Source organism: Talpa europaea (genome assembly GCF_964194135.1).
Source record: "Talpa europaea genome assembly, chromosome: 1".
Classification (NCBI taxonomy): domain Eukaryota; kingdom Metazoa; phylum Chordata; class Mammalia; order Eulipotyphla; family Talpidae; genus Talpa; species Talpa europaea.
The window spans coordinates 13,955,119-13,980,679 of NC_140073.1; the positions used below are offsets into that span (position 1 = coordinate 13,955,119).

General features: G+C 53.3%; 1 protein-coding gene across 2 annotated transcripts in view; it reads right to left on the reverse strand.

Annotated features, from left to right (window-relative positions):
* Positions 1 to 381: 381 nt before the first annotated feature.
* The window catches only part of PRDM11 (PR/SET domain 11), a gene marked incomplete at both ends in the record, with an annotated part of 44,148 nt that continues 18,968 nt past the window's right edge, over positions 382 to 25,561 (reverse strand). The window contains 4 exons of one of the 2 annotated variants that reach the window (XM_084253755.1): positions 382 to 2,546; positions 3,616 to 4,242; positions 8,004 to 8,191; positions 22,944 to 23,011. In XM_084253755.1, coding sequence (XP_084109881.1) covers positions 382 to 2,546; positions 3,616 to 4,242; positions 8,004 to 8,191; positions 22,944 to 23,011 — 3,048 coding nt within the window. Of the gene's footprint in view, positions 2,547 to 3,615; positions 4,243 to 8,003; positions 8,192 to 15,242; positions 15,825 to 18,671; positions 19,091 to 22,943; positions 23,012 to 25,561 lie in introns of those variants that run through there. The other variant, XM_084253756.1, reaches the window with a different exon arrangement.

Consider the following 25,561-nt stretch of genomic DNA (forward strand, 5'->3'; position numbering starts at 1 on the left):
GCCCCCCAAAGGAAAACATGAACCAAAAGAGCTACCTAAAGGTGATGACAGAGACCCGTCATTTTAGCTTATGCTGTTGGTTGACTGTTAGGTGGGAACACGTGTGGCCCAGCACATGCTTCTGTGAGTGGAAATGAGTTGCCACATATGGCGCAGCTGCCAAATTTTGTAGACAAGAGTCAGTTTCCGACATTATTCCTTTCCGAAAGCTCCCAGTAGCTTCTGGTGGACGTGTCACCTTGGCTTTTAAAAATTTTTCAGTGTGGGTTTATATATATATATATATATATAATATAATATATATTTATATAATATATCAAAGCTTATGAGTATAGATTAAAAAAATATTCAACAGCTTAGTGAACTCTGAACGCCGGCTCCCTAGATGTCTGGGTAAAACTCTGACCCATGGTCCACGGTCTGCAGCACCGGCTTTTGCTCCAGCGCCGACATCCTGCTGAGGACCTCGGCGGACAGCGTGTAGCTGTTGCCAGACTTCTCCTCAAACCAGCTGTCCAGAGCTCGCTTGGCATCGAAGCTGGCGATCGGTGGTCCGTTGACAGCGATGGTCAGCAGGTCGCTGAGCTGCTCCAGGGTCAGCCGGGAGCGGTGGTTCTTTCGAACTCGCTGCAGGGCGTTGCGACCTTTCTCGCAGCAAGCGGTGGACGTGGGGAGGACTTTAAGGACCTGGATGATCTTGTTCAAGAGCGGAAACCTCTGTTTGTACTTGCAAATATGGCCGATCAGGTCTTTGAAGCCATTTTTGGTATAGTAATCAGCCTTGAGTTCCCGCCACTCCATCAACAGACTCCCCCTGGGATCCAGCCCTTCCCGGCAGATGTCCCGGGAAAAGGTGGGGATGGCCTCCAGGTGGTCAAAGATCTGAACCATATCCTCTTTGCCGTAGCTCATGAGCTCCTCGCTGTTTCTGGGCCAGGAGGCCAGGTCGAACACCTGGCAGGCCTTCACAAAGATCCGGCTGCGGGAATCGAACCTCTGAGCCAGGATCACTTGGGTCTTCTGGCATATCTTCTCCCTGATGGACTGGAACTTGGCTTCGGCCACCCTGAGGTTCTTCATGGCGATGCCATTGAAGCTCTCTCGGAAATTCTCCTCGAATTCCTGCAGGTACTCCCCCGGGGAATCGGCCAGCCGGCTGATCTCCTGAATGGCTTCCTCGATCTTGTCATCCACCTGGGACACCAGGAGGTACTCGCCCTGGAAGACATAGGCCAGGCGAGAGAGCACGGCGATCACGTCCAGGAGGAAGTAAATGAGCTTGATGGACTGGTAGTCCATGAGGAACTGCAGCAGGGCCAGGGCGATGGCCGAGGCGTCCGCCCGCTGGGTCTGGCTGCTGACGTCCTTGAGGTGGGCCACCACCTCCAGGTAGTCCTTGATGAGGGCGTTAAGGACGTTCTGTTCGCCGATGATCCACCTCACGGCCCGGATGTCCCCCAGGAACTCTGTCTCCTCGCAGAGGGTGGACGCCGTGGATCGCAGTTCGCACATGAGGCGTGGCGAGTAGCGGTAGAAGCTCAGCAGCTGCTTCAGGTTGTTCTCCAGCTCCTCCAGGCACGGGAGCTCCTTCCCGCTGATGGCGTCCAGGATCTCCAGGTGGGGCCGGTGCACCATGAAAGGCAGGCACAGCAGCCAGGGCAGCGTCTTGCGGATGGTCATGAACATGCTGGCCCGCAGGCTGGCTGTGACGTTGGCCCCGTCTATGCCCAGGCCCACGGTCGGCTTTTCATCCTGCAGTCGGATGCCCAAGGCGGAAAAGGCGCGGTCCAGGGCCTGCAGATAGCTCTCGGTGCTGGAGAAGCCCAGTTCCTGCAGGGACAGGAACTCTGTGGCTGGGGGGCCGTCGCTGCTGGTGTACTGGACATAGACGGCCACCGTGTCGGCCAGCAGGTCGTCGCTCTGCCCGTCGAGGATGATGCTGAGGCAAGGCGACTGGCGGATGCGCTCCACCAGGTCCTCCCGCAGCGCCCGGGCGATGTGGTGGATGAGGATCTGGCAGTCCCCCTCGTTCATGTACTGGTCCACCACCTTGAGCTCGCACTTCCTCAGAAGCTCAGCCAGGGGCCGGAAGTCCAGGTAGGGCCTGCCCTCCAGGGCCAGGTGGTAGGCGGTGTTGAAGAGCAGGGTCATGTTGCGGCACATCTCCTCCGTCTTCTCAGGGTGCATGCGGAGCTTGTACAGCTGCAGGCACTTCTTGTGCAGGTTACTCTGGCTGTGCAGCTTGATGGTGTGGATCTTGAACTGCTTGGAGCCGATGATGAAGGCCGAGGTGCGGGAGGACTGCACGGTGTACTGGCGGCACACGTGGCACCACATCTCGTTCAGGGTCGGGGAGTACCGCAGGAACCAGAACTTCTTCAGCCACTCCTGCTTAAAGCGCCGGATCCGGCGGCCGGTGGCAGACGACATCTTGGAGGGCTCGTCGGTGGCTGTCATCATGTCGTTGGAGACAGATTCATCCGCCGAGTCCACCTCCTGGTCATCGTCCTCCATGATGGCAGGGCCGGAGACCATGCTCTCGGAGGCTGGAAGACAAATGGGAAAGACACATGTACGCCTGGTGGAGAAATCACAGGATTCTCCAAACTGAGCGGTTAACGCTGCCCCAAGAGCAGGTGCCACACTACGTGAAACAGAAGCCGATTCCTGTGACAGCCTAGAATTTCTTTAGCACCACTCTGGTCATCCACTCATGCTTCTCCTCCTGGTGGACTACCCAGGGTGGCCGCCATGCTCCAGGCTGCCTGTCTTCATCCTGCACTAGTTAGTGGGGGCTGGAGGAATTTAAATTTTCAACCCAACAGCACAACTAGGAGAGCATGTCTGGTGGAGGACCAAAGCGCACTGAACATTCCCAAATCGCACAGCGAGGACATGGGGCTTGTGCGTCCCGCCACCAGTGTAGGACAGACACCTCAGGGAGGGAGGTGTGCTGTCCTCAGATGCGGGCAAGTGACTTCAGGATCAAAATGCAGTTTAGTTAAGATGCATGCTTTAAATAACAGACACGTCATTCTGAGCTAAGGGAAGTGGTTAAAATAGCAAGTGCTATGTAAATAACTCGGCTGCAGATGTGGACTGAAAAGCCTTCCTACTTGTCAACCAACTCTAAAAGATGCTGGTAGCCAACAGACAAGGTCAAAGGGAGGCAGCTCAACACCCTGGACCCCCATCCTTCTAAAACAGGCAGGGGAAGAGAGGACCATGTGTGCGGCAGAGACAGCAATCTGGGAAGAGAAGAACAAGGCTGTGTGCCTACAGCAAGTTTCGGAAGACCGGGAGAGCTAGCCCCTGCAGACACCCTGTTTGGTATGGGGAGAGAGAAAGACTGATTTTAGACGTTGGGCTTTGGGGTAAGACACCGCCAGGACCACCAGAGAAAGGCAACGGTCAAGAAGACAGCACACACCCCTCCTGCAGCGGAACTTCCTTTATTGACAAGGATACAAGGAGCAGATGTGAGCATCCCGGCCCAGCCGCAGAGGGCCTGTCCCAGGACGCTGCTCAGCTCCCTGAAGGTGTGGGGCAGGCCACCCTCCATGCTGCCCGCTGCGTCTCTTCCCTCCGACCACAATCTCATCCACACCAACTTACCTGCGGGGTCTGAGAACTCTGGGAGCTCCAGTACCTGTGCTGGCAATACAGGGGGCTCAGGCAACTTCCCAGACTTAAGCATGTCTAGTTCTGCCTGCAGTTCTCGGACCTTCTTCTTTAGGCGAATACAGTTAGGGCAAAAGGAGGTGGTGGGAAGCTCGTGAGGGTCCGATGCAAGGGAGGCCTCGGCGGGACTGTCGGCCTTGAAGGATGAAGGCTCCTCTTCCTCATCCTCCAGCGGGCCTGGCTCCTTGGAAGCCCCTTGGGGGATCTTCCAGTCCCCTTCCCCCTGGGTCCGGCTGACATTCTGCACGCCGTGAGACACGGCCATGGCGCACCGGCCGTAGGCGTCGTCCTGATACTTGGGGACTTTCCTGATGACCAGGGAGGTGCTGAGTGCCAGCTGGTGGGCTTCTACCTTGGCCGATTCCAACGAGGCCTCCAGCACATCCTTGAAAATGAGGTCTATTTTCTTCTTCTTTGCCTGGGGGTGCACGTCCCCCTCATCAAAGCCACGCTTGTAGGGACTTTTGCCCTGTCTCAACACGGGGAGCTGAATGGGACCCCTCAGGTCTTCTGGGTTATCCAGAGCCTGCTCACACTTCTCCCTCTGCAACCTCTTCTCTCCTAGGAAGGAAAACCAGGGTGTGAGGAAGTGGGGAAACGCCCCAAAGTGGAGACACCAACAGAAAACACAGCAGTCCTCCTGCTAGGAAGTCGCTCAACACATCCCTCTGGGTCTGGCCGTGGATCGCTCTGTCACGGGGGTCTAGAGTCATAGAACTGGGCAGAGAGGGAAGAACTCTTTTTTAAAGAGACCATTTCAATGGAGCCTTATGGAAATAAACTCTATGTTTAGAGGTTGAGAGAGGCTATAGGGAAGGGTGGTTGCAAGTTCTTTGAAAGGGACATGCCATCCTTTGACCCGAGAAGAAGGCGCCCCACCCATCAAACAGAGCGAAGCGAGTGTGGACTCCCCACCCCCGGCTTCCCCTGCGGGCCGAGCAGTGAGAAGATGGCTGCTTCGACTTGGTAAAAGGTACACGGGAGACACGGACTCTCTGGAGAAGCCCATCCGAACGAAGTCCATCCCACAGCGACTGTCCTTGCTCCCGGTTTTTTGGAGACTGGGAGCGTGTGCGGATGCATGACCTGAATCTCACTGACAACCAAGGCCAGAACAGGGAAGATGGGTACCTACAGTGCTGGCGACGCCAAGATGGCGACCCCCAACAAGCTACACAGCAGACACCACGCAGACCCAAAGCAATGTCCACACAGAGCTGCTTCCTTACCTGGCCATTCAGAGGACTTAAATTTTTTTTTCTATCATAAGTGACTTCAGAGGCCTTGGTGAGATCCCCCACAATAAATCATTTTGCCTGAGTCTTAAAAACCATCGACACAGTCTGATAAACTGCTACAGAAGTGTGGATGTTGTCTTGGGGGTACAGAAGCTAAGAGGGACCCTCAGAAGTTCATGATAGCAGGCTGTGGAGCTCAAAAGTCTCAAAGAATCTTCTGAGCTCAGGGGTGGGGGCCAGGGAGATGTGACTGTGTACAATGACTTGACCTGGATGTATGTTGTGATCGGACTTCTGAAGGCTGCGTTTGTGAGCAGCCTCTGGGTGAAGGCCAAGTTATGTCCATGTGTGATCCAGATGTTGCACACTGTGACTAAGCCTGGCTTCGCACAGCTGGCACAGGGTGCTGGCCCTGGCCTGTGGATCACTCCAGGCTTCCTACAGGTAACAGTGCAAAGGGCAGATGCCCTATACAAGATGCCCCTCTTCTGTCCTCAGATGAATGTTTAAGCAACAACCTATCTTCCGGGCTCATGGGACTCAGGTGACTCCCTGCAGCCTGTGTATTTGTAGTAGGTGGGGGCAGAGATGGTGGAGATGCAGAGAACTTTTAACAAAAATGCAACATGTTCTTTGACAGATCATATCGGCTGTTCAGAATTTCTCAAAATCAAGAGCCGCCCTTTCATTTTCTCAAAGACCGAAGAAGCAGCTCACAGTGAAGGAAGTTGGAAAGTCAAGGTCACATGTCGCCAGGGATTCCTCATGCCTCTCTGCTTAGACAAGGTCACTCAAATTTCCTAGGACCAGCATGAGACCTCTTTGGATTCAAGGTTTCCACAAAAATCTACAGGCCCCAAAAGAACTCAGTATCATGATGAAATTGGTTCCAAAGCCTTCATAAAATATGGGGGAAATACCACAAAGTACATCAATGACTCAAAGTAGAACAAATAACGTAAAGGATCTGAATGCATGCATTAGATGTGTCCTGTTCCTAAAAGGTAACCACAAAGGAATCATTTATATCCTCTTCAGGAAGCAGTCCTGAGCTTCAACTGAGGCCCCTACCTAATTAGGGACTAATAATTCATGCTTCGTCATCAGGGCTCCAGACTCCAACTACAAAGAAACCTCCTTCCATGTAAAACCAAAAGTGACTGAGCAAAGGGGTCTCCCTTCCAAAGCAGAGCTGGCACACCAATCCAAGACACCACTAACCTTGTAGCGCCTGCCAAAGCTACAGGCTACAGAGATACACCTCTGAAGGCCACTGAGCTCCAGGACTGCCCCCAAGGGCTTTGGGATCAAGTCCGCCCACCATTCTGGCTTCACCCATGGTAGCTGTCAGTTTCCTTCCTGTTTCCTGCTGCTCAGCCTGGCCAGGAGCAGACTTTCCTTCCTCCTGCATCTTCACACCTCTTGGCGTCAATCCTTTCAAGTCTGTCTGCCACGCCTCCTTGGAACCATTCCCGAAAGCTCACTCCCTCTCTGAGCATTCCCCTTAGGTCTCGGGGCTCTCTAAGGGTGATGCAGCTCGTGGTGCTTTGGAGAAGACTGGGGGGGGGGAAGGGACTTTCTGTCCAGAAGAATTCACACACGTGTCCTCACACACGACTTCTCTTGCTTTGCTTTTCTTCTGGTGCTATGATTCTTTGGGTGGCTTCTGGGCTGTCTTCATTCATTTCTTCTTTTATCCATTCAACACAGATATATTGAATACCTACTATGTGTCAGATACTTTTACATGAAGCACCTCCAGAAGTCAAGTGGAAATCATTGAAAGCTTATCAGGGACAACACGTGAAACCAGCATGTGGCCAACCCCCCAAATCTGGAGAGACAAGAGATGAGCATGTCTATTAGGTCTCCTCCCACTTCTCAGCCCATCACCAGACACCTTTTACCAAGTCAGGCAGCAGTGGTGCACTCCGTGTCCACGATTTGCTTTGTTCTGTTTTGTTTTTAAACATAGTTTAATTTCATCGGGTCACTCCCAGCCTCTCTTCATCTTCTCCACTCATATTCCAAATGTAGACTTATTTCCAACAAATAGGTTGGTGGGTCTGGGTATAGCTTTGGCTGCTGGGACCTAATGAACTCTGGGTCTTTCCATATACGGTTTTAATGCAAGGAAGTTCCCACTGAAAGAAGAGTCTGGACTAACCAGTTTGCCCTGGTGAGGCTGAGGATGGAGTTATGAGGCAAAAGACTAGGGGCTGGGAGTAATCTGAATCACTTTCAAATGGCTGAGCCTGCATGCACAGCCACCCCCCAGGTCACCTTCTCGCCTCCCCCCAACCTTCTCCTAACAGAAATGATTCTTTCACATCATATCATTAGGACTAGCAAGAATGATACCGGCACGAAGCAGAGAAGAGACCAGTATTGTCTGGGGGCTGTAACCATTGTAGCTTAGAGAGAGCTTAGACCCTGGGGCCAGACAGATGTACGTTCAAATCTAGCTCTGTCCTTCCCAGCCATGTGAGCTGGCAAACTCACTGTGTTTATCTGATGCTCAGTTTCCACGTGTGTCAGATGGGGACAGTAATCCACATGGGATCACCAGTATTAACGTTACAACCAGGGCCCACAACGGCCATGGCAGTCTTTGTCCTGCGCTTGCTCTGTGAATTACTCATCTATTTTCACCTCACTTAAGGGGTAGGTGCTACTGTTGTGACAACTACTTGGGCACCAAGGGACACCTGCTTAGCACATAGAAGTACTGAAATGTCATCCATGATTGCTGCTTTCTTGGGGGCAGAGAGAAAGAGGACTGATGCTGAAGCTTATGTGCTGAGCCTTGGGAGCTTGCCTCTCTCCCCAGCACTCTGAATGGCCTGGAATGAGGGTTTCGGAAACCACTTCATGGGGAGGGCAACCCCCTGAGGTGGTCATAACCCAGCCCAGGCCTGCAGTTCAGACCTAGACTGTGTGGCCTCTGGTGTCCCTCTGGGGCTCCCTGTTGCTGGTGTGCTCTAATTCCCATGGGTTTTCTTAGGAAGCTCCTAGAAAGGCATGTCTGCCCTCCCAAGGGGCTGGGTGGTGGGCATGGCCCTCCCTGGGAGTGTGGGCACTCACCTCTGGCCAGGTTGCGGTGGATGGTTTCCTGGGACATGCTGTGCAGGCGCTTCATATAGTCCTCGCTGTACCAGACCCGCAGCCGCTCCCCAGGCCGGATGTCCCGGCATGCCCGGAAGTAGATGCGCTCGCTGTGCTGGAACGCCAGCAGGTTCTGTTCCCTTTCTTCCCGGGAGATGACCACGTACCTAGGGGGCGAGGGGGAAACGTGAGATGCACAGGCCACTCCTTAGTGCCAGACAGGGTGCTGGGCACATGCGGGTGGTGAGAAGCGCACCAGGCCAACGTCTACAAAGCAGTTCCCCGTCAAGGAAAGGGTCCAGCCCCTTGTCCTCAGTCACTGTGTTGTGTGACCTTGAGCAAGTCTCTGAAGCTCTAAGAATCTCTGTTTTCTGAGACTAGAAATGACATCTTCCCTGCCTGCCTTCCAGGACAGGGTAGGTATCAAATTCAACACCAGCTATAAAGTTGATTAAAAAACTGAAAGATCATCTCATCTACCCTCCCGTAACTTTTAACCACAGGGGTCCCCAGAAACCGCAGGTCTCTGATGGTGGTAAGGGTGGGGGTCTTTGAATCAATTTAAGGAGCTATGAGGTCTATGCCTTCCCCACTAGAACGCATGGCTCCTAAGCGGGCATGCCAAACATTCAGCAGTGCTCAGGTAACCTTTAAAGACCTGCAAACCTCAGAATCTATAACGCTTACCATCCTCCCTGAACCACTTTCAACAACTAGCCCACTACCCACTCACCTCCAAAACATGAGATGATGCACCATCTGCAGAAAAGTGGAGGTGCACAGGTAGGTCAAAGGGCAAGAGGAAATGATTTGGAGCTCGAGGGGTCTGTGCTAATAAGCTTCATGAAGATTCACAGTCAAAAAGAAATTCTTTCCCCTGTATTATGATTTGTCTCAAACGTCAGGAAAGAAAACAAAATCTGTCCAACTGGTATAGCCCAAAGAATTGCACTTGGAGCAGCCCAGGGAAACAATCACTCACAGCAAAAGCCCACACAGATAATGAAGTGAAAAACATTCCACACCCTGGGCCTCCCCGGTGGCGCAGCGGTTGAGCACTGGGTTGCGAAGCTGCCCGCAGCCTCTGCAGCGCCGGTTTGATCCCCAGCTGCTCCCCGGCCACCGGAGGAGGGTCCCACATGGCGCGCAGACCTCTCCTGCCGCCCGCTGCTCCCCTCAGCAGTGTACTTCGGTCCTTCTGCCTGCTCTGCTCCCTGCTCTGGCTCTGGTGAATTCTCTCACCCTCCCGCGCTTCTGACTGTACCCAGTGCATGTATAAATAAATAAATAAATAAATCTTTAAAAAAATATATTCCACACCCTAATAGGAAACACAACATAGCACATTGTCTCACTGGCACAGATTTTTTTTGGGGGGGGGGGCGCGGGGGGTGGGAAACGACAATATCCACATTGATAAAGGTGGTGAGATAAGGGCCTCCCACACTAATGGTGGCCAAAACCCTGGCGACCCTTTGGGAACAAATTGGCAATAAGGACTCAAAAGACACTTTGTATGCCCATGTGCACAGCCAAACGACACACAATCCTCAAAAGGTGGAAGCAACCGAGTGCCCACCGAGGGATGGACGGATACACAGAAGTGTGAGCACAACACACACAAACAGAACACCACTGAGCCTTAGAAAGGAGCAGAATTCTGACACACCATGGCATGAACGAACCTTGAAGACACACGCTGGGGCAATAAGCCAGTCACGTGACAAACACAGGAGGACTCCCCTTGCAAGAGGCACGCACAGTCAGATTCACAGAGGTGAGGATGGAGGGGGGTGGGGGTCCTGTTTCAGTTGGGGAAGATGACAGTGTTCGGGGGTGGATGGTGGTGGTGGTTCACTAGTGTCAATGCAGTTAATCAAGTGCCTTTAACTTAAGATGGTTAAAATGGTAACTTTTATGCTAAGTGTATTTTACCACAATTTTTAAGAAATTTTTAAAAAACCAACAGTGAGCTGTAGACCAACTACGTAAAGTTGGCTGTATCATTGGCAAACTTGTGCAAGAGCAAAAACATCTAAATGTCTAATGCTGGAGACATGATTTAATAAACCATGGAATGATAGCCACCTATGGCGAAATGTTTTCAAGGCATCTTTCATGACATGGAGAAATGGTCGTGACACAAGGCAGCGAGAGAACAATGGGACCGAGAGCTATTTAAGTGCGGCTCCCATGATTCTTTAAGAACAAGCCTCCATCAATGACTTGCAGGAAATACACCACCGTTTTAACAGTGATTATCCTTTATAGGTGGATTTACTCTGTAATTGCAAAGTAAATTAAGCAATTATTGTTACCTCCACTTCCACCCCTTAAAAAAAGGCTTTCCAATGCCAATCCGGGCCTGGGCTGGCGTGTGGCAGACAAGGTGGCCAGCAGCATGGCAAACCCACACAGTCACACCCCAGGAGAGCAGCCCCCGCATATATCCTGGCCCTTCTAGTCTAGATAGTCCCCTGAGGACTCGGCTCTATTCAGCTGCAAAGGAGGTTGTCATTTTACAAGGGGGGCCGGGGCCAAGCCATTGTGGCAATAGGATGTAGCAGAGATTCCTGGGTGAGGAAGAATAAGGACTGGAGAGCAGTCACTATCTTGGCCGCTTGGCCCCTTTGAGAGAAGCAAGTCATGAGCTCCGCCGTGGGGGTGTGGGTTCGCAATATTTATGGCTCTTACAGCCCCAGAACTTGCTTCTTGCCTCAATCATCTGTGGTCAACATCCCACACGAGTGTCCATCTCCTTGGGTTGTAAAGACAATTCTGTGATTTCTATGACACTCAGCCATGGTTAACCAAAAATCTTAGGAGAGAGGAAAAGAGGCCCCCCTCAGTCCAGAGAAGCCTTGTCAAATGAATGAATGTTTCCCAGTCTCAACTTGCCACCGCTATAGGCTGCCTTTCCCCACACCTGCCATTTCTTCAGAATGTGCAAAATCTAGGTCTCCCCCGTGGCGTAGGGGTTTAGTCTCAGCTCTTTCACCACTACGGCTGAGTTTTATCTGGCCAGGGAGCTGACCCACATGGCACAGCAGACCTTTCCTCCCGTGCCCGCTGCTCCCCTCAGCAGCATATTTCAGTCAATCCACCTGTTCTGCTCCCCACTCTGTCTCTGGTGAACCTCTCACCCCCGCCAATCCCACACCTCTGGCCTATACCCCAGTACTTCCACACATAAATAAATCTTTTAAAAAATGTGCAAAATCTGTTCCATCTCCCAATTTAACGAATCTGGAACATGACATCCACAATGAATCAACCTTGGGGTGAGTACAGAATAAAACTGAGGTAGACTCAAGCTTCCCATCTCCCAGATACAGGAGGCAAACCATTCATTCATCCTTTTTTCTCGCAAAGTCACTTGAATCACAGAGCACACACAGGAAAGAACGGTCTTCTTTTCTTTCAGTTTCTAAATAGCCATCAAACTCTAAATGCTAGAATTATTTCCCCTGGCACTCAACTTTAAGGGAAAAAGACAGATGAGGAATTTGTAACCACTATCAGGGATTGATTCAAAAGAGCGACTTCTAGAGAATGTCAAAAGGTTTAGTAAGATCCAAGTCCATTTTCCCTCCTGCTTCCTGGTGTCTTCCTAACCAAGAAGAATCAATGTTTAGGATGAGAACACCCAATCTTTGTGTCAATCACAAAATAGCTCCAAAGACAGATCAGACTTTGGTTCAGCATCTGTGATACTTGGCGTTTTGAAACTTGACATTTGAAATATGACATACACGGTGAATCTTGGGGAATCCTAAGGAGAGAGGAAAAGAGAAACCCCATCCCCCTGATGTTTATGCTACATCACTTCTGAGGTAGTACTAAATGGAGTCAGTTACATCCCAACACCAATTACCTTGAATTAGGTCTCCCCCTAAGTATTTTGCAGTCACACACAAAGGCTTGCCCCAATTCCAGAATCCTCCTGTGCCCACACGACCCTTGCCGCAGACCCACGCCTGTCTCGTGACATGGCTGCAGTTAGCCAGAGCACTCCCGGGACAGGAAACTTCCAGGAGTGAAATCTACTTGCTGGGTGTCCAAGTCTTGGAAGGAAGGCCCAATGGAAGTGGAAGGGGATGGAAAATGCTCAGCACAGGCTGCTGACAAATGCCAGCATTCATTTGATAGCACTTCTGTCAGCCCCACGGAGCTGGGGCCTTGGAAGCCATCAAGGGTGGGTGGTAGTGGTGATGGTGGGGGGTTCTGCATGGAACCTTTCAGGATGATAATGGGTTGTTTTTATTCCTAAGTCCTTGCTGACTTTGGGTACTGAACAGATAAGCACTAAGACATTTCTCACACCTCACCCACTGTGTCTTATCAAGAGCACCATATTCTCCAGCTGGGTCAGGAAATGACTATCAGTCTCAAGAGAGAAAATAGCCACGGACATCCATTTTGTGGGAGAACACAGGCGCAGACTCTCCTCCCCAGTGGGGATGTCTCCAATGGAAAGGACGTTGTCCCAGTCACAGAGGCAGAAATGGGGAGACTGACCAGAAAGAGGCCGGGCTGTGCATTCAGGTCCCCAGCTGGGAGGGTCTGTGGGTCATGGGTCTACCTGATCCATGGTCCCCTGACCTCTGACCAGACGCCACCTCGCCATCCTTGGCACTCCTAGAAGGGACTTCCCTAGCCTAAGGTGAAATTGGCTGCTCTTTCTTTGGCATCTACCGGCCCTGGTTTTGCCTTCCTGTTTTGACACGCCAGCCCCAAATTCCCACTGAAGCCAAGAAAAAGAAAATAAAGTCTTTTCCATTTGAAGTTCACAAGTCTCCAGCTCTCTGCCCCCTTTGCTTCTAAAAGGACCCCTTGCCTCTCCAGGCCCAGAGGGAGGCCGGTCATTGCTTAGCACAGAACCGTGGGGGACCACGGGACGGTCTCACAGCGTCTTTGCGTCACCTGGAAATTGGAAAAATCTTGATTTCCAAGGCCGTGCTTTTTAGCCAAGAACTGCAGAGAATGACTTGGACCCCAAGTCAAAGGCAAGGTAGAATCTTCCAGAAAAGGAATGGATCCCTGGTGAGATGGGAATTTCCTGCCTGGGAGAAGCCCCGTCTGTGACCCAGGATAAGGGAGGACAGTGCACAGGTGAGGATGCCCCCTCCTCCCCATGGAGAGGCCCCTGGGACCAGCGAAAGCTGATTCCTTCTGTCACTGATAAACCTCAGCCTGGGGGCAGGGCCTCACTGTGACACAGAACCCCAGCTCAGAGGTCAGTGTCCAAGAAAAGCTCATGCCTCAGAGTGGACCGGGGTACACTGGCAAATTCCTGACCCTCTGGGGTCTCCTGTCAGAAATGATTTTTTTCCCTAAGACTCCTAACTCATTTTTAGGGATTAAAAGTTAAAATTCATTCAACATCTCACTTTTGACGTGCAGAGAACGCAAATATGGCTGGTTTTCTGTGGGCTGCTCTGTCTCCCCCAGCCCAGAAGGTCCTTTTCTTTCCTCGAAGGGCAAACGAGGCGCTGACTAGGGCATCTGGCAGCTCGTGGAATCGGGCACACCAGGGGCACTTGAGTCCCTCTTGCCAACACTTTTCCTCGGGCATCTAACCCCTGCTTTGGGCGGCCTTGAGGTTTTCACAGGAAGCGAAGAAAGAGAAGACACACCAAAGAAAAATCCTGGAGACTGGGTGTGTTCCAAGTGTGAGATCAATTTCTTTTTATTGCCATCTTAACAAAAATACTGGGGAAGGCAATCTTTGATTCCAGCATCGGAGGGCAGGCAATGCCAAGCAATCAAGCCATCGGGCTGTCAGACAGGGGACTATTGGGTATGGGGAGGCAGGAACCCCCAAAGAACCACAGAGGGGGAGATGGAGCCAAGAACACAGGAACCTCACAGTGGCCCTCATTTACCTACTTGAGACAAAGCTGGGTCTGGGTTCAGAAGCAGCAAACCAAGAAGGCCTCCTAGCTCCCACTATAACTGGAAGGCCTGGAGGGCTGGGGAGGAGTTTGTGCCAGGGTCAGCTTCAGGTCAGGGAGCAAAGAGGTCAATGAGCTGCTCCCAAGTCAGAGCTCAGCTTGCATCTGCCACTCCCTCACCTGCCAACACTTCCAGAACCTGGTTGTCTCCCACACTCCAAAACAAAACTGCAGCTAGAGATGTGTGTAGCTGATGCGTATGCAGCCCAAGCAAGCAGAGGCGAGGCATGCTGGAACCTGGACCCATACAGGAGTCCTGCTGGGCTCTGGGTTCCTTTACAAGCTAGAGGAGGGGTCTCCTGCTGGATCCCCAGACATGGGCCCTGCCTCTCCCCAGCCACTGGCTACCAGCCTCAGTGCCCGGGTGGGGTGGGTGGTCTTACCTCCTAAACACTGCCATTGCCCTCCACGCACACCCAGGGGAGCTGAGGCAGGGCAGACAAGGAGCCACATTCCTCCCAACTCCAGATCTGGTTTCTCTTAGGGGGCTGAAAAACCCACAGTCTCCGCTTCCAGTTCTGCCTCTCCCTCTTGCCCCCACTAACTGCTGTGTTACTTGAAATGCAGGTGATGGTGGCAATGATGATAACCCCTGCCTTGGTAGCCTCTCCAGCTGTCCTGAGAACCCCCTGAGATCGCACATCTGCAAGTGCGGGGAGGGAAAAGCAAAAGGACTGGAATGCAAGGTGGTCTTCTTCCTCCAACAGCACCTATGCTTCTCCCCACTCCACGAAAGGCAAGCACAGCAGCAGAGCACACGCACGAGGGCAAGCGGAAGGCCGAGGCGAGGGCACCCTTCCCCCCACCCCCCAGGGCATAGAGCCCTAGGGGAGGGAGGGCAGGTCTCTCCAGGAAGGGCTGAGCCCTACCCGTGCATCCTCAGGCCTTGCCCCCTTCAAAAGCAGCAGCATCAGGGTCTGGGAGGCTGACGCAGCAGCCCTGAGGATGGAAAGCAGGAGTCCACTCGGATGCCCCCCACTCTTGTTCCTCCCTTTCCTGCAAGGCCTGCTGCCAGGGGTGTAGACCAAGAGGAGGCTGACCCTCTAGGCCAAGCAAGCATCAAGCATGTAGCTTTTCCTGCATCTTGAGCATTTGCCGAAGATGAGGGAGCAGGGCTGAGCACATGCTCTCAGAAGCACAGGGCAGTCGACCTGTGCTCGGTGGGGGAGGTGACAGCTCCCCCCAAAATCCTACAAAGGTCCTGGACACAGAGATTGGCCCCTATGTCAAGGCCAGACAATCTTCTCCATCTCTCTTCCTCCTAGTGCAGACTGGCCGGGTTAGAAATTGTGCTTTCTCTTCCGAGACCTGGTAGTCCGTGCAGGGGCTGGATCTGGGGGGGCTGGTGGGGGCTCCGCAGGTGGGCCCTCATCCTGGAAGGTAGAGCCCGTGGGGGCTGCCCCGTCTGGCCCCCGCTGAGATGTTTGAACCCCATCCCGGATCTCTGTCAGGGTCTGGCACATCTGGCCGACACGGCTGGTCAGCTCGGCCATGGCCTGGCCGATGGCGTGCATGCTGTTCGCCATGTCCCGGTGCACGGTCACCAGCTCCTGGCAGAACTGCTGGAACACCTCAGTTTGCTGGGCGTGGATGTGAAGGAGCTGCCAGTCAAGGCCCACACTGGGTGGGTTGGGGTGCAGCCGAGGGGTCCTGCAGGCAGCTTGGGCCTGGGGCGAGGGCCTGGGCAGGGTCTCTGGCTTGGGGCCCACTGTCTCCGACTGGTCTGAGGAAGAAGATGAGCGGAGCAGCGTGGGCCTGGCAAGGTGGGCCTCTTCTTCCGGGGACCGCTGCAGGGACATCCGCAGAGGTTGCCTTGAGGGCCCGGGGGCCTCCTCGTCTTCATCATCTTGGAGGACAAAAACAAAGAAGAGCAATGATTACAACAAGGAGAAAGGGGGTAGCCCTGGGCTTGGGCGCCCCCAAATGACTCTAGCATCCCCCTACCCTGCCACCTCTCAGCCTAATTCAGCACACGCCTGCTCCCCATCCACCCGTGGAGAAATACCTGCTCCCAAAATCCAGGCATCCCTGGGGGGAGGGGAGTTAGCTGTGTCCGGGTCCCCTTCCTTTCACAGATCAGTGATGTTCTAGTGGTTGAGCCCAATCCCATGTCAGTCCAGTGCTCACATCCTCTCTCTGCAGAGATACTAGCTGCTCTGCCCACCTACCTACCCGCCTGCACACCGAGCAGGGCTGTTAAGAACCATACACGAGAACAGACAAGAAGCACTTTGCAAAGCTGAACGAGAGGCACTTGCCAAAAAAGAGCCAGGATGCTCCTGGTCACTCAGTTCCAGGCTCTACGAGGCTGTTTCTGAGTTGCTTGGGGCCACCTTGTGGTCTTACTGGAATCTGCAACTTTAAGTAGCCACAGGGGGATGCAAAGGGACGGAGAAACTCCGGAAAGGACAAGCCCACAGTTGAGGAGCAGAACTACCATCTCTGCAACCAGCCTGGGTTCCCCCATCACCCCCCAAAGGCAGGCTGCCTGAGCAGACACTCTGCTGTCCACCTGGGACCACCTGACAGCCATGGACACCATCAGGCAGCAACCTGCAGCCCACCCCAGGGAGAGGCCCAGCCTCTGCACACGATGGTCTTGGCCCTCAAGATCAAGATTAAGGGGAGATTCCCCGGGCAGGAATAAAAATCTAAGGCTGACCCAAACCGCTCTGCCTGCATCTGTGGGGCTAAATTCAGATCCACCTTCAGGGAGGGGAGGGGAGGACACATTCTGCTGGCCTATGGCCACAGCCTCCCGAGGGCCCCAGGTCTCACTTGGATCGGCATGCTTAAGAGGACCTGGCGCCAGGTGACCCCAGGGATCTAAACACCTGCTCTGGCGGGAGGGGCTGGAAGGAGTGGGGCTGGGCTGCGGTGAAGCTGCTCCTTCCTTCCAGGGTCCCACTGAGACAGGCGAGGGCTGTTGAGCCTGCGGTGAGGGGTCCCGGGTCCCTGCCAGCCCAGGGCACATCTGGTGACCTCATCATTACCTTCAGTCTCAGGGAGATGGAGGGGAAGCAGGGCAGGATTTAAGGAACTGACTGCAATGGGTGCCCAGGCCCCTTCTTTTTCTCATAATTGGGTGGAACCATCATGGAACGCAACAACACTGATTCACAGGTGGCTGGCGATCGGATTTGAGTCCTGATTCTGAATGGAGCTCTGGGGCCACCTCTGTCTCTGGAGCTTAAACGGCCTCATCTGGATAAGGAAGAAGTCGAACTAGATGGTTTCCCCGTTCCTCCCAGTCCTGAGAATCTGACTGCGATGGGCCACCTGTCAGGAGCCCTAGCCAAACAGGAAATTAGCAAGATCCCAACCACAGGGGCCTGGGAAGGGGAGGCCGAGTCTGTGAACCCACAGTTCCCGTGGGCTGGGCTTGCCTGCTCGACTCTCATAGGCCAGCCGGCCTCCAGCTGGAACCGTGGGCTGGGGGTGGGGGGCGGGTGTGTGCAGAAGCAGAACTGAAGTGGGTGCAACCCAGCACAGAAGGGCCTCCCCGGCCTCCCCTCTTGGGGAACCCCAACTGGAACCACAGACACCCCCCCAAAGATGCCAGTCTTGGCCAGCTACGCCAGATGCAGCCCCCCAGCCCCCTGGCTTCCAAGTCCTTCCTGCCACACAGGATGCAGAGGGGCAAGAGGGAAACAGCTGAGGGGGAAAGAGGGGTGCGGGGGTCGGGGGGTGGTATGAACGGGAGGGATCCAAGAAGGACAGAGAGCGGGATCTGAGTCTTAGGGTGGGCACAAAGGTAGGATGGAGGGGGATGGAGCACGGCACAGGAGGGGGCGCAGAAAGTCACCGAAAGGAAAGTCAGGAATAGACAAAGGACTGAGCTCTCCGTGGCCGGGGCCCTGAAGACTTGGCCGGCTTCCTGCCACGCCCCCTCCCCCTCGCCGGCTTCCCTGGGCTTCCCTGGCTGCTCTCTGTTCCTGGAACGTGCCAGCGCCTTCCTGATGCCGGGCCCGCCTTCCTGATGCCGGGCCCGTGTACATGCCGTTCTCATCTCGAGCCTGTGCCTGTGCGGCTCTCCCCTCCCCTCCCCTGCGCCCCACACCACCAAGGCCTCGTTAACTCTTCCTTTCCCGTCTCAGCTCCACTGTCCCTCCTCTGGAGCCCTTCCCTGCACCCCCGCCCCTGCCCCGGTGGGGGGGGGGCGGTCCTGGCACCCCTCCTTGCTCTCAGGGCTACATCACTTGCAGGCCCAAATGCAGAATGATAACATGGGGCACCTTGTTCAAAACTAGCATGAGTTCGGGGAGGGCGACAGCAGCGCATAAGCCCAGCCCAGAGCCCGGGTGAGAGCCGGACCCGAGTGACCACGGCGGGCGCCTGTCTGTGAGGTGGCCCTGCCCTCAGGACCCCCACGCTCGTCCTTCATTCCTTCACTCCAGCTCTTTTCTTGGGCAATGGTCTAACTGAGGTTTGTCTATTCCCACAAGTCCAGGAAGCCCCCAGGCCAGGGCTGGGAGGTTTGAGAGGCAACTCTGTCTTCCCAGCATCCAGCAGAAACCCTGGCCCCGCAGTCAGGAAATGTTCTAGAATGAATGATTGGAAAGCAGTGGAGAAGAGACAGATGCGGGGAAAGGAGGGACGGACGGACCGACCGGGCGAGGCAGAAAGGGATGAGACAGAGAGGAGGGGAGGGAAGGGACCCGGCCAGGGAGCGGGCGCGCGACGCGGTACTCACAGCTGGTCGAGGGGCTGTCGGTGCCATCCAGTTCCGCCCTGGGGAAGCTGTGCCCAGCACGGGCCGTGAGCAGCGTGGACTCGATGGCCCTCTCGTGGGCAGTGAGCACGATGGGGGCCTGGCCGCCGGCCCCGGGGCCTGACAGGGACTGCTGCATGAAGGCCAGCTTGTCCTTGGTCCTCCGCTTCATGTCGTCCCATCTGTGCTTAATGTCCTTGACGGAGCGGGGGACCTGGCTGGCGGAGGTGACTTTCCGAGCTATGCCTTCCCAAATCTTGTCCCTGTCGGCATGGGACAGCCGCATGGTCTCCCTCCCAAAGAGAACCGCCTCGTGGTGGGTCACCTCCGTGACCAGAATGTCCAGCTCCTCCTTGGAGAACTTGGGCTTCCTCTTACGCTCGGCCAGGGACGCCACATTCCTTGGGTTGAATATCCCACAAAGCACAATTGGGTAAATGAGCGTCAGCGCGGGCGGGTCCTCCTTCCTAATTGCTGGCCCCCAGCTGGGGCTGCCAGGAGGCACCTGGGCGCCCTCGCCGCTCACCTCCACCGTGCCCTCCTCCTACCGAGAGGCCCCCTCCACTCCCTCGGAGGGGAGCAGGAGACGTGGCATTAGGAGTGGGCGCGCCGGGCTGCGTGGAAGGCCTTCGTGTCAGCCCAGCCTGGCCCCGCACCGGCTGAGAACCAGGCGGCTCATCCACCTCCCCCGGCCCGCGGTCCCCATCCACATGGGCGCCGCGACCACGCCAGCCTCGGGGTTGTCACCAAGGAGGGAAAAGCATAGTGATGAAAGAGAACTTCAGAGCCCTCGACAGGAAGAAAAGATCCTTATGGGGCTAAGGATCTGCCTGTACAAAGTGATATTTTCATTTAGCCAAATGGCTCGAGGAAGAACGCGTAACAGGGAGCCTATTTACAGTGCTCTTCCGCCGCGGGCGCGGCTCACTGGGGACACCCATGGCTGGGGGGCCGTCACAGAAAGTTCTTTCTGTTCTGTGGCCCTCTTCTCCTTCCCGGCCCTCTGAGTTCCCACCTCTGGGTGTGCACAGGCCCCTCTGAGGGACTGCGGCTGGGGGCAGCTCACCCTGGGGTGGCTGCAGTGACTCTGGCCGCTCATGGTGGAAGGTGCAGGGTGCCCCACACCCACCAGGAGACCGGGTGCTCCTAGACAGGGGGTGAGGGGGGCGGGCTGGGCTCCCATCTGCCAGGGAGCCCTCCCACATCTGACCTGACACCTGACCTGGCTCTGGAACTCAATTTCTCCACACTGTGGCTCTGTCCTCGCTCTAGCTACAGGTTCCCAGAGATCCACCCAAGAGCTGTGTATGAAGGGGAACCTGGGGCCCAGCTCACCCTTCTGGCTGCTGCTGAAGCCGAGGCCAGAGGCCAGGAACATAAGGCCCCTTCAGTCCTCACTTCCCAGGCACCCACCCAGCATGCCACAGCTCAGGACACAGAGGAAGGCCAGGGCTCACGGACCCGCCAAAGCCGGGACAGGGCCAGCCTAGCTCTCAGCTAGCCCTAGGGCCAGAGGCCGAGCCTCCTCTGCAAACCCTCCTCCGGCCCACTAAAAGAGTGCTCATCTATTGCATCTCCCTCACCTGCCTGGGAGTTTGCAGCAATTGGCTGGAAAATTCTATCAGTGGGGCAGGGGGTGTCTGGGGTCCTGCGGATATTTATCAGCATCCTTGGCTTCTGCCCAATAAAACCCAGCAGTATCCACCCACAGACTTGCAACAACCAAAAATCTCAAAGTACTGCCAAACGCCCTGGGGGGTGGGAGTGGGGAGGCAGGCAAAACAGCCCTCCTGGTGGTGGACCGCCGATTTCATGAACACAGAAAATTCAGCATAGGGCTCCATAATGGCAAATGGTCACTACACATGGGTGCCCAATCTCTTCCTGGCCCAACACTTATTTTTTGTAGAATCTAAAACAACTCCATTCAATCACCCCAAGGCCCTAGGCTGTGACAACACAGGCGAAGTTACCTGCAAATTAGAAAGAACTGTACAAATGGAAGCTGCATGTTAAGGGGAAAAGAAGGTCCCCAAGATGAAGTGATTCCCCTCCAACTACCACCACAGGGGCACCTCCATGGGAACAACCACACACCCAACCCAACCTATTCTTTCAGTCTTTAATGAGATAAGGCCCCATTGGGCTGTGACTACCCTGGTGCCATCTTGGATCAGAACAGGCTGTGAGCAGGACTAGCACAGACCCCATGGCAACAGGAGCGGCACAGAGCCCAGGCGGCACACGGCCCGGGAAACCATGCTTTGCTAGGATCCCGGTGCTTAAGTGGAAAGAACACTGGCCCAGAAGTCCAGAAATGGGTTCATGCCTGGTTCTGCCACTGACTGCGTGGTCCTGAGTGAGTCCTGGCCCTGCCCTGGGCTTCAGTTTTACCATCACAGCAAGAAGAGCAGCACCGAGCAGTGGTTCACAACATTAAGAGCACGTCAGAATCACTCTGCAGAGCTTTCAAATACCAGTGCCCTGGGCAGAATCCCAGCCCAATGAAGTCAGAATCTCTGGGCGCCAGATGCTCCCTCAGTTAGTTCAGATGATGAATCTCTTTGGAGTTGTGGGAAAGCCTTGTGCCCAAGCTGAAAGATGAGAACAGAATAGACGCAGCTCTACGGGACAAAGCTTCTGGAAGCCTGAAAGTGACAGCGCAGGAAGGCGGGATGCTGGATGCCACTGACATACACTCCCCTCTGCTTCTCAGAGCCAGACTGAGCCAGAAGGGCACAGGCCGGGGGCTCCAGCCCCTCCGGCAGGCCTGGCAGGCAGCTGGTCCCGCTTGTGTGTCTTTGCTCATAGCACCCTCAAAGGAAACTCTGGCCCCTTTGAAGGCTCGGCCTGAAGGCCCCTCTTTCATCTGCCCTTTGCTGCACATTGTCTGTGCTTCCCTTCAGCAGCCATATGAGAAAGAGCCCTTTCCTGAGTGGAAGATGTGAGTCCTGGAATGGCCAGCTCAGACCAGGTCAGGCCAGCCCAGGCCAATCCAGCTAAGGCACCTGGGACCTGTCCTGCCTCACACGGGTGCTCAGTAATGGGTGGTGAACTGCATGGGCTGAGCCGACCTGGACCCAGTGGTTGGGGAGAAGGCAGCAAGGAGCACTGTTTACCTTCGAGCCTCTTTCGAGACAGTGGCCAACCAGACTATGTGTGTGGGCCGGCTCATCCCTGCAGCCCCTGCTTCTGCACCTGTTAAATGGCAGTGAGAAGAGCTGCCCTAATGAGTAAGGAGACGAGTCCTCCACTGCTCCGGAGAGTGAGCGCAGCCACCGATCAGCAGCTCTCATGTGGGAGAGCAGATGGACAGAGGGCCCAAGAAAGGGACAGGCAACCTTGTCAGGGACTCCACACCGATTGCTCCTCATTTGCTGGGAATGTCTCTGAGTTAAATACAGGAAACTCCCTCTTTAAAGTCCCGACCTGCCATCCCTCCAAAACAGTCCCTCCACCAGTACACCCCATGGGCATGGAGCTGCATAGCTGCCCAGAGGCCCCAGTGCACAGTGCAGCCATGCCCCTGGGCCCAGGCCCCCCAAAACCCCTTTCCTTCCCAACCAGATCCAAACCCCCTACTCAGCACCACACCTGGGTCCCAGAGAGGCCGCCAAGGAGATACTGAGGCAAATCTAGGTGGGCCCTGGGCCACTTTGCGGGCAGCAGCACAGAGCTGGGAGAGCCAGGCCTGGGTGTGCCGCCCCGGCACCTCTGAAGTGTCCTTCTGGAGCAAGCCAGCTTCTGTCCCGAACACTGGAGCAGGGCACACCCTTCTCAAAAGGACTAAGCCTGGGCGCAAGCACCCTCGAAAATTGTGCCAGAGGCCTTGTTGGGAGACTGCTTTTCAGAGAAGCCATTTAAACAACCGCTGGAGGTGATAGTAAGCTGTACGCCGGTCTAGCAGTGTCTCCCCTGAAAGGTGTCAGAGTCCTGAAGGGAGGGATACCTCCCCCACTAGGAAATGCTGCCAGGAGCTTGGGGTGTGGGTACTCCAGACACACGGACAAGTGTGCTACCTCTAGGAGTCCCTGTACCCGCCAGCCTGGCCATAGTCCTTCTCCAGAACCCCCTGATGGAAACCTGTGGGAACTTGAGGGGCCCCTGGAACTAGACACATCCCAAACCCTACAAACGGAAATCTGGGGCCCTCCAAGGGGCTCCACCACCAGAGACCCTACAGGCCGAGCATGCCCCCTCAGCCTCCTCTCCAGAGTTCAGGCTCCCGGAAAATCAGCAGAGAGCAGGACTCACCTCATCCAGTTGGCCTTAGACTCATCTGACCCGTCTATGGACTTGTAGCGGTTGTTCTTGTCCACAATCTGGAAGACAGAGAGAGTCTAGAACGGGCTGTTCTAGAACAGGCTCCCATATCCTGGTGCTCTTCTCCAAGCCAGGCCCCGCAATCTGGCTCCACCTGCTGCAGCAGAGAACTATCCATTTGCCCTCACCCCACAGTGTCCCCACTGGTAGAGGGTGGAAACCCCCCGTGAACCCCATCTCCCTCCTTTGTCTTGATAGAATACCCAGCAACTTGCCCAACCAGTAGTTCTTCCAGACTCACATGGCAAGAACAAAAGGTAAGTCCAGCCCCCTTACCCCCACGTTCTCTAGTTTCTGTGGGAGACGAGGGATAGAGACCAGCACCGGGTGACCAGGCGAAGGTGATCCCAGAAGGCTCCTCCTCTCGCCCATCTCCAAACGTTTAAGAGCTTCAGGGTTTGGGGTTGGGCCCTACTCTCTTTTGTAAGAATGCCCACAATTCATCATCACTCTTAGCTCAGTTGAGTACAGAATTCTAGGCAGATTAAGTGTTATTTTCTTTTAGCACTTTGAATTTTCTTTCAGCACTTTGAAGATCTCCAAAGAGGCTGCCATAGGCTCATAAGTAACCTATTGTTGGTTTCATGTTATTCTTTTGTATCTAGTCTGCCTATGGTAAATTTTTAAGACTTCCCCTTTGTTCTTGGTCGTCTGCTGTTTCATTATGCGTTTTTGAAATGGAGATTTACTTTTTTTTTAAATTCTCCTCATTACTTGATAAGCACATTACTTGATGAGGATTTGTATCTCTTTTGCAATTCTGGAAAATTCTCACCTATTATGCTTTTGAGTATTGCTTCTCAGTCATTTCCTCTAGTTTCTTTTTATAGACATTCAGCTAAACATATAATGAAAGTAGCTCAATCTATTTTCCATGTCTTTTAACTACCCTTTCATATTTTTCTCTCTTTATCTTTCTGGGCATCACTCTGGTAAAGTTACTCAGAAAGACTCCAATTCATTAATTCTCTCTTTGACTGTGTTCAAAGTTTACCCATGTATTGAGGTCCTCTTTCTTTCTTTCCTTTTTTAATGAACACTTTCACTGCAATGAATATTTTCTTTCTAGAATTTTTAATTGGTTCTTTTTCATAGCCATTTTTTTACTCTGCCTCTGTTTCATGTTCCTTTTTTTTTCCTTTTCTAACAGTTTTATTGAAATATACTTGACATATAATGTACCATCTAGTAGTTTTTGACATATGTGTAGACTCATTGTCACAAGCAAGGTAATGGACATATCCATCACCCCCAAAAGCATCCCATGCCCCCTGTCATCTCTCCCTCCTGCCTATCTTCATGCCTCCCATCCCCAGTCCACAGACAACCAATGAGTTACATTTTGTCGCAAAAAATTACTTTGCATTTTTTAGAATTTTATACAAATGCTACTCCCCGGTGGTGCAGCGGGTTGAGCACAGCGCTGTGAAGCTGTCTGCAGCCTCTGCAGTGTGGGTTCTATTCCCAGCGGCCAGGGAGATTCCCACATGGTGCAACAGACCTCTCCTGTTGTGCCCGGCTGCTCCCCCCAGCAGTGCTTTTGGTCTGTGTGCCTGTTCTGCTCCCCATTCTGTCTCTGGTGAATCCTCTCACCCTCCTGCGCCTCTGGCCTGTACCCCAGCTCTTGTATAAATAAAAAATAAATCTTTTTAAAAAAATGCCATGAGACGGAAGCCATGTTCGGCTCTCTTTACTCAGCATTATTTTAAGATTCATCCCTGCCTATGTGTGTACCCAAGTTCATTTCTTTGTATTGATGAGTAGTATTCCATTACTTATATGTGCCACAATTTGTTTGTTCTATCTGCTTATTGATGGACCTTTGAGTAATAGCTGCTATTTAAGTAAAACTAGTAAGAAAAGTCACATACCCATCTTTGTATAGACACATGCAAATTTCTCTTTAACTTCTCTTGGGCAAATACCTAGTGAGGAATGGCTGGGTCACATGGTAAATATATGTGTAACATTTAAGAAATTGCTAAACTGTTTTCCAAAGTACTTGCACCATTTTACAGTTCCATCAACCATGTACTAGAGTTCCAGTTAGTTTTGTTTTGTTTTGGTTTAAGCCATTTAAATGAGTTTGAAGCAGTACCTTCTCACTGTATTTAATTTGCATTACTCTGGAGATTAGTGATACTGAGCACCATTTTTTGGTGCACTTATTTATCACTTATTTTCAGCCATGCATCTTCTTTGGTGAAGTATCTACTAAAGTCTTTTGTCCATTTTTAAAAATATTTTTTTCTTATTTATAGTTTTGAGTATTTTAAAATATATTTTGGATATAAGTCCTTTATTAGACATATGATCCACCAAAAAATCCTAGCCTGTGGTTGTTTATTCTCTTTATGGGTTGAGGTTTTAAATTGAAACCAACACGTTTCTTAATGGATGTTATTCTTTATTTCTTTGAGGACCCTAAGGCTGTTACTATCTTTCACCTGTATATATCTGGTTACCTGCTACCTATTAAGAACAGAATATATTTATTGGCTTCTCCTTGAGCTAAGTTCTGGCCAATAGGTGGAAGTATTGTACATCAG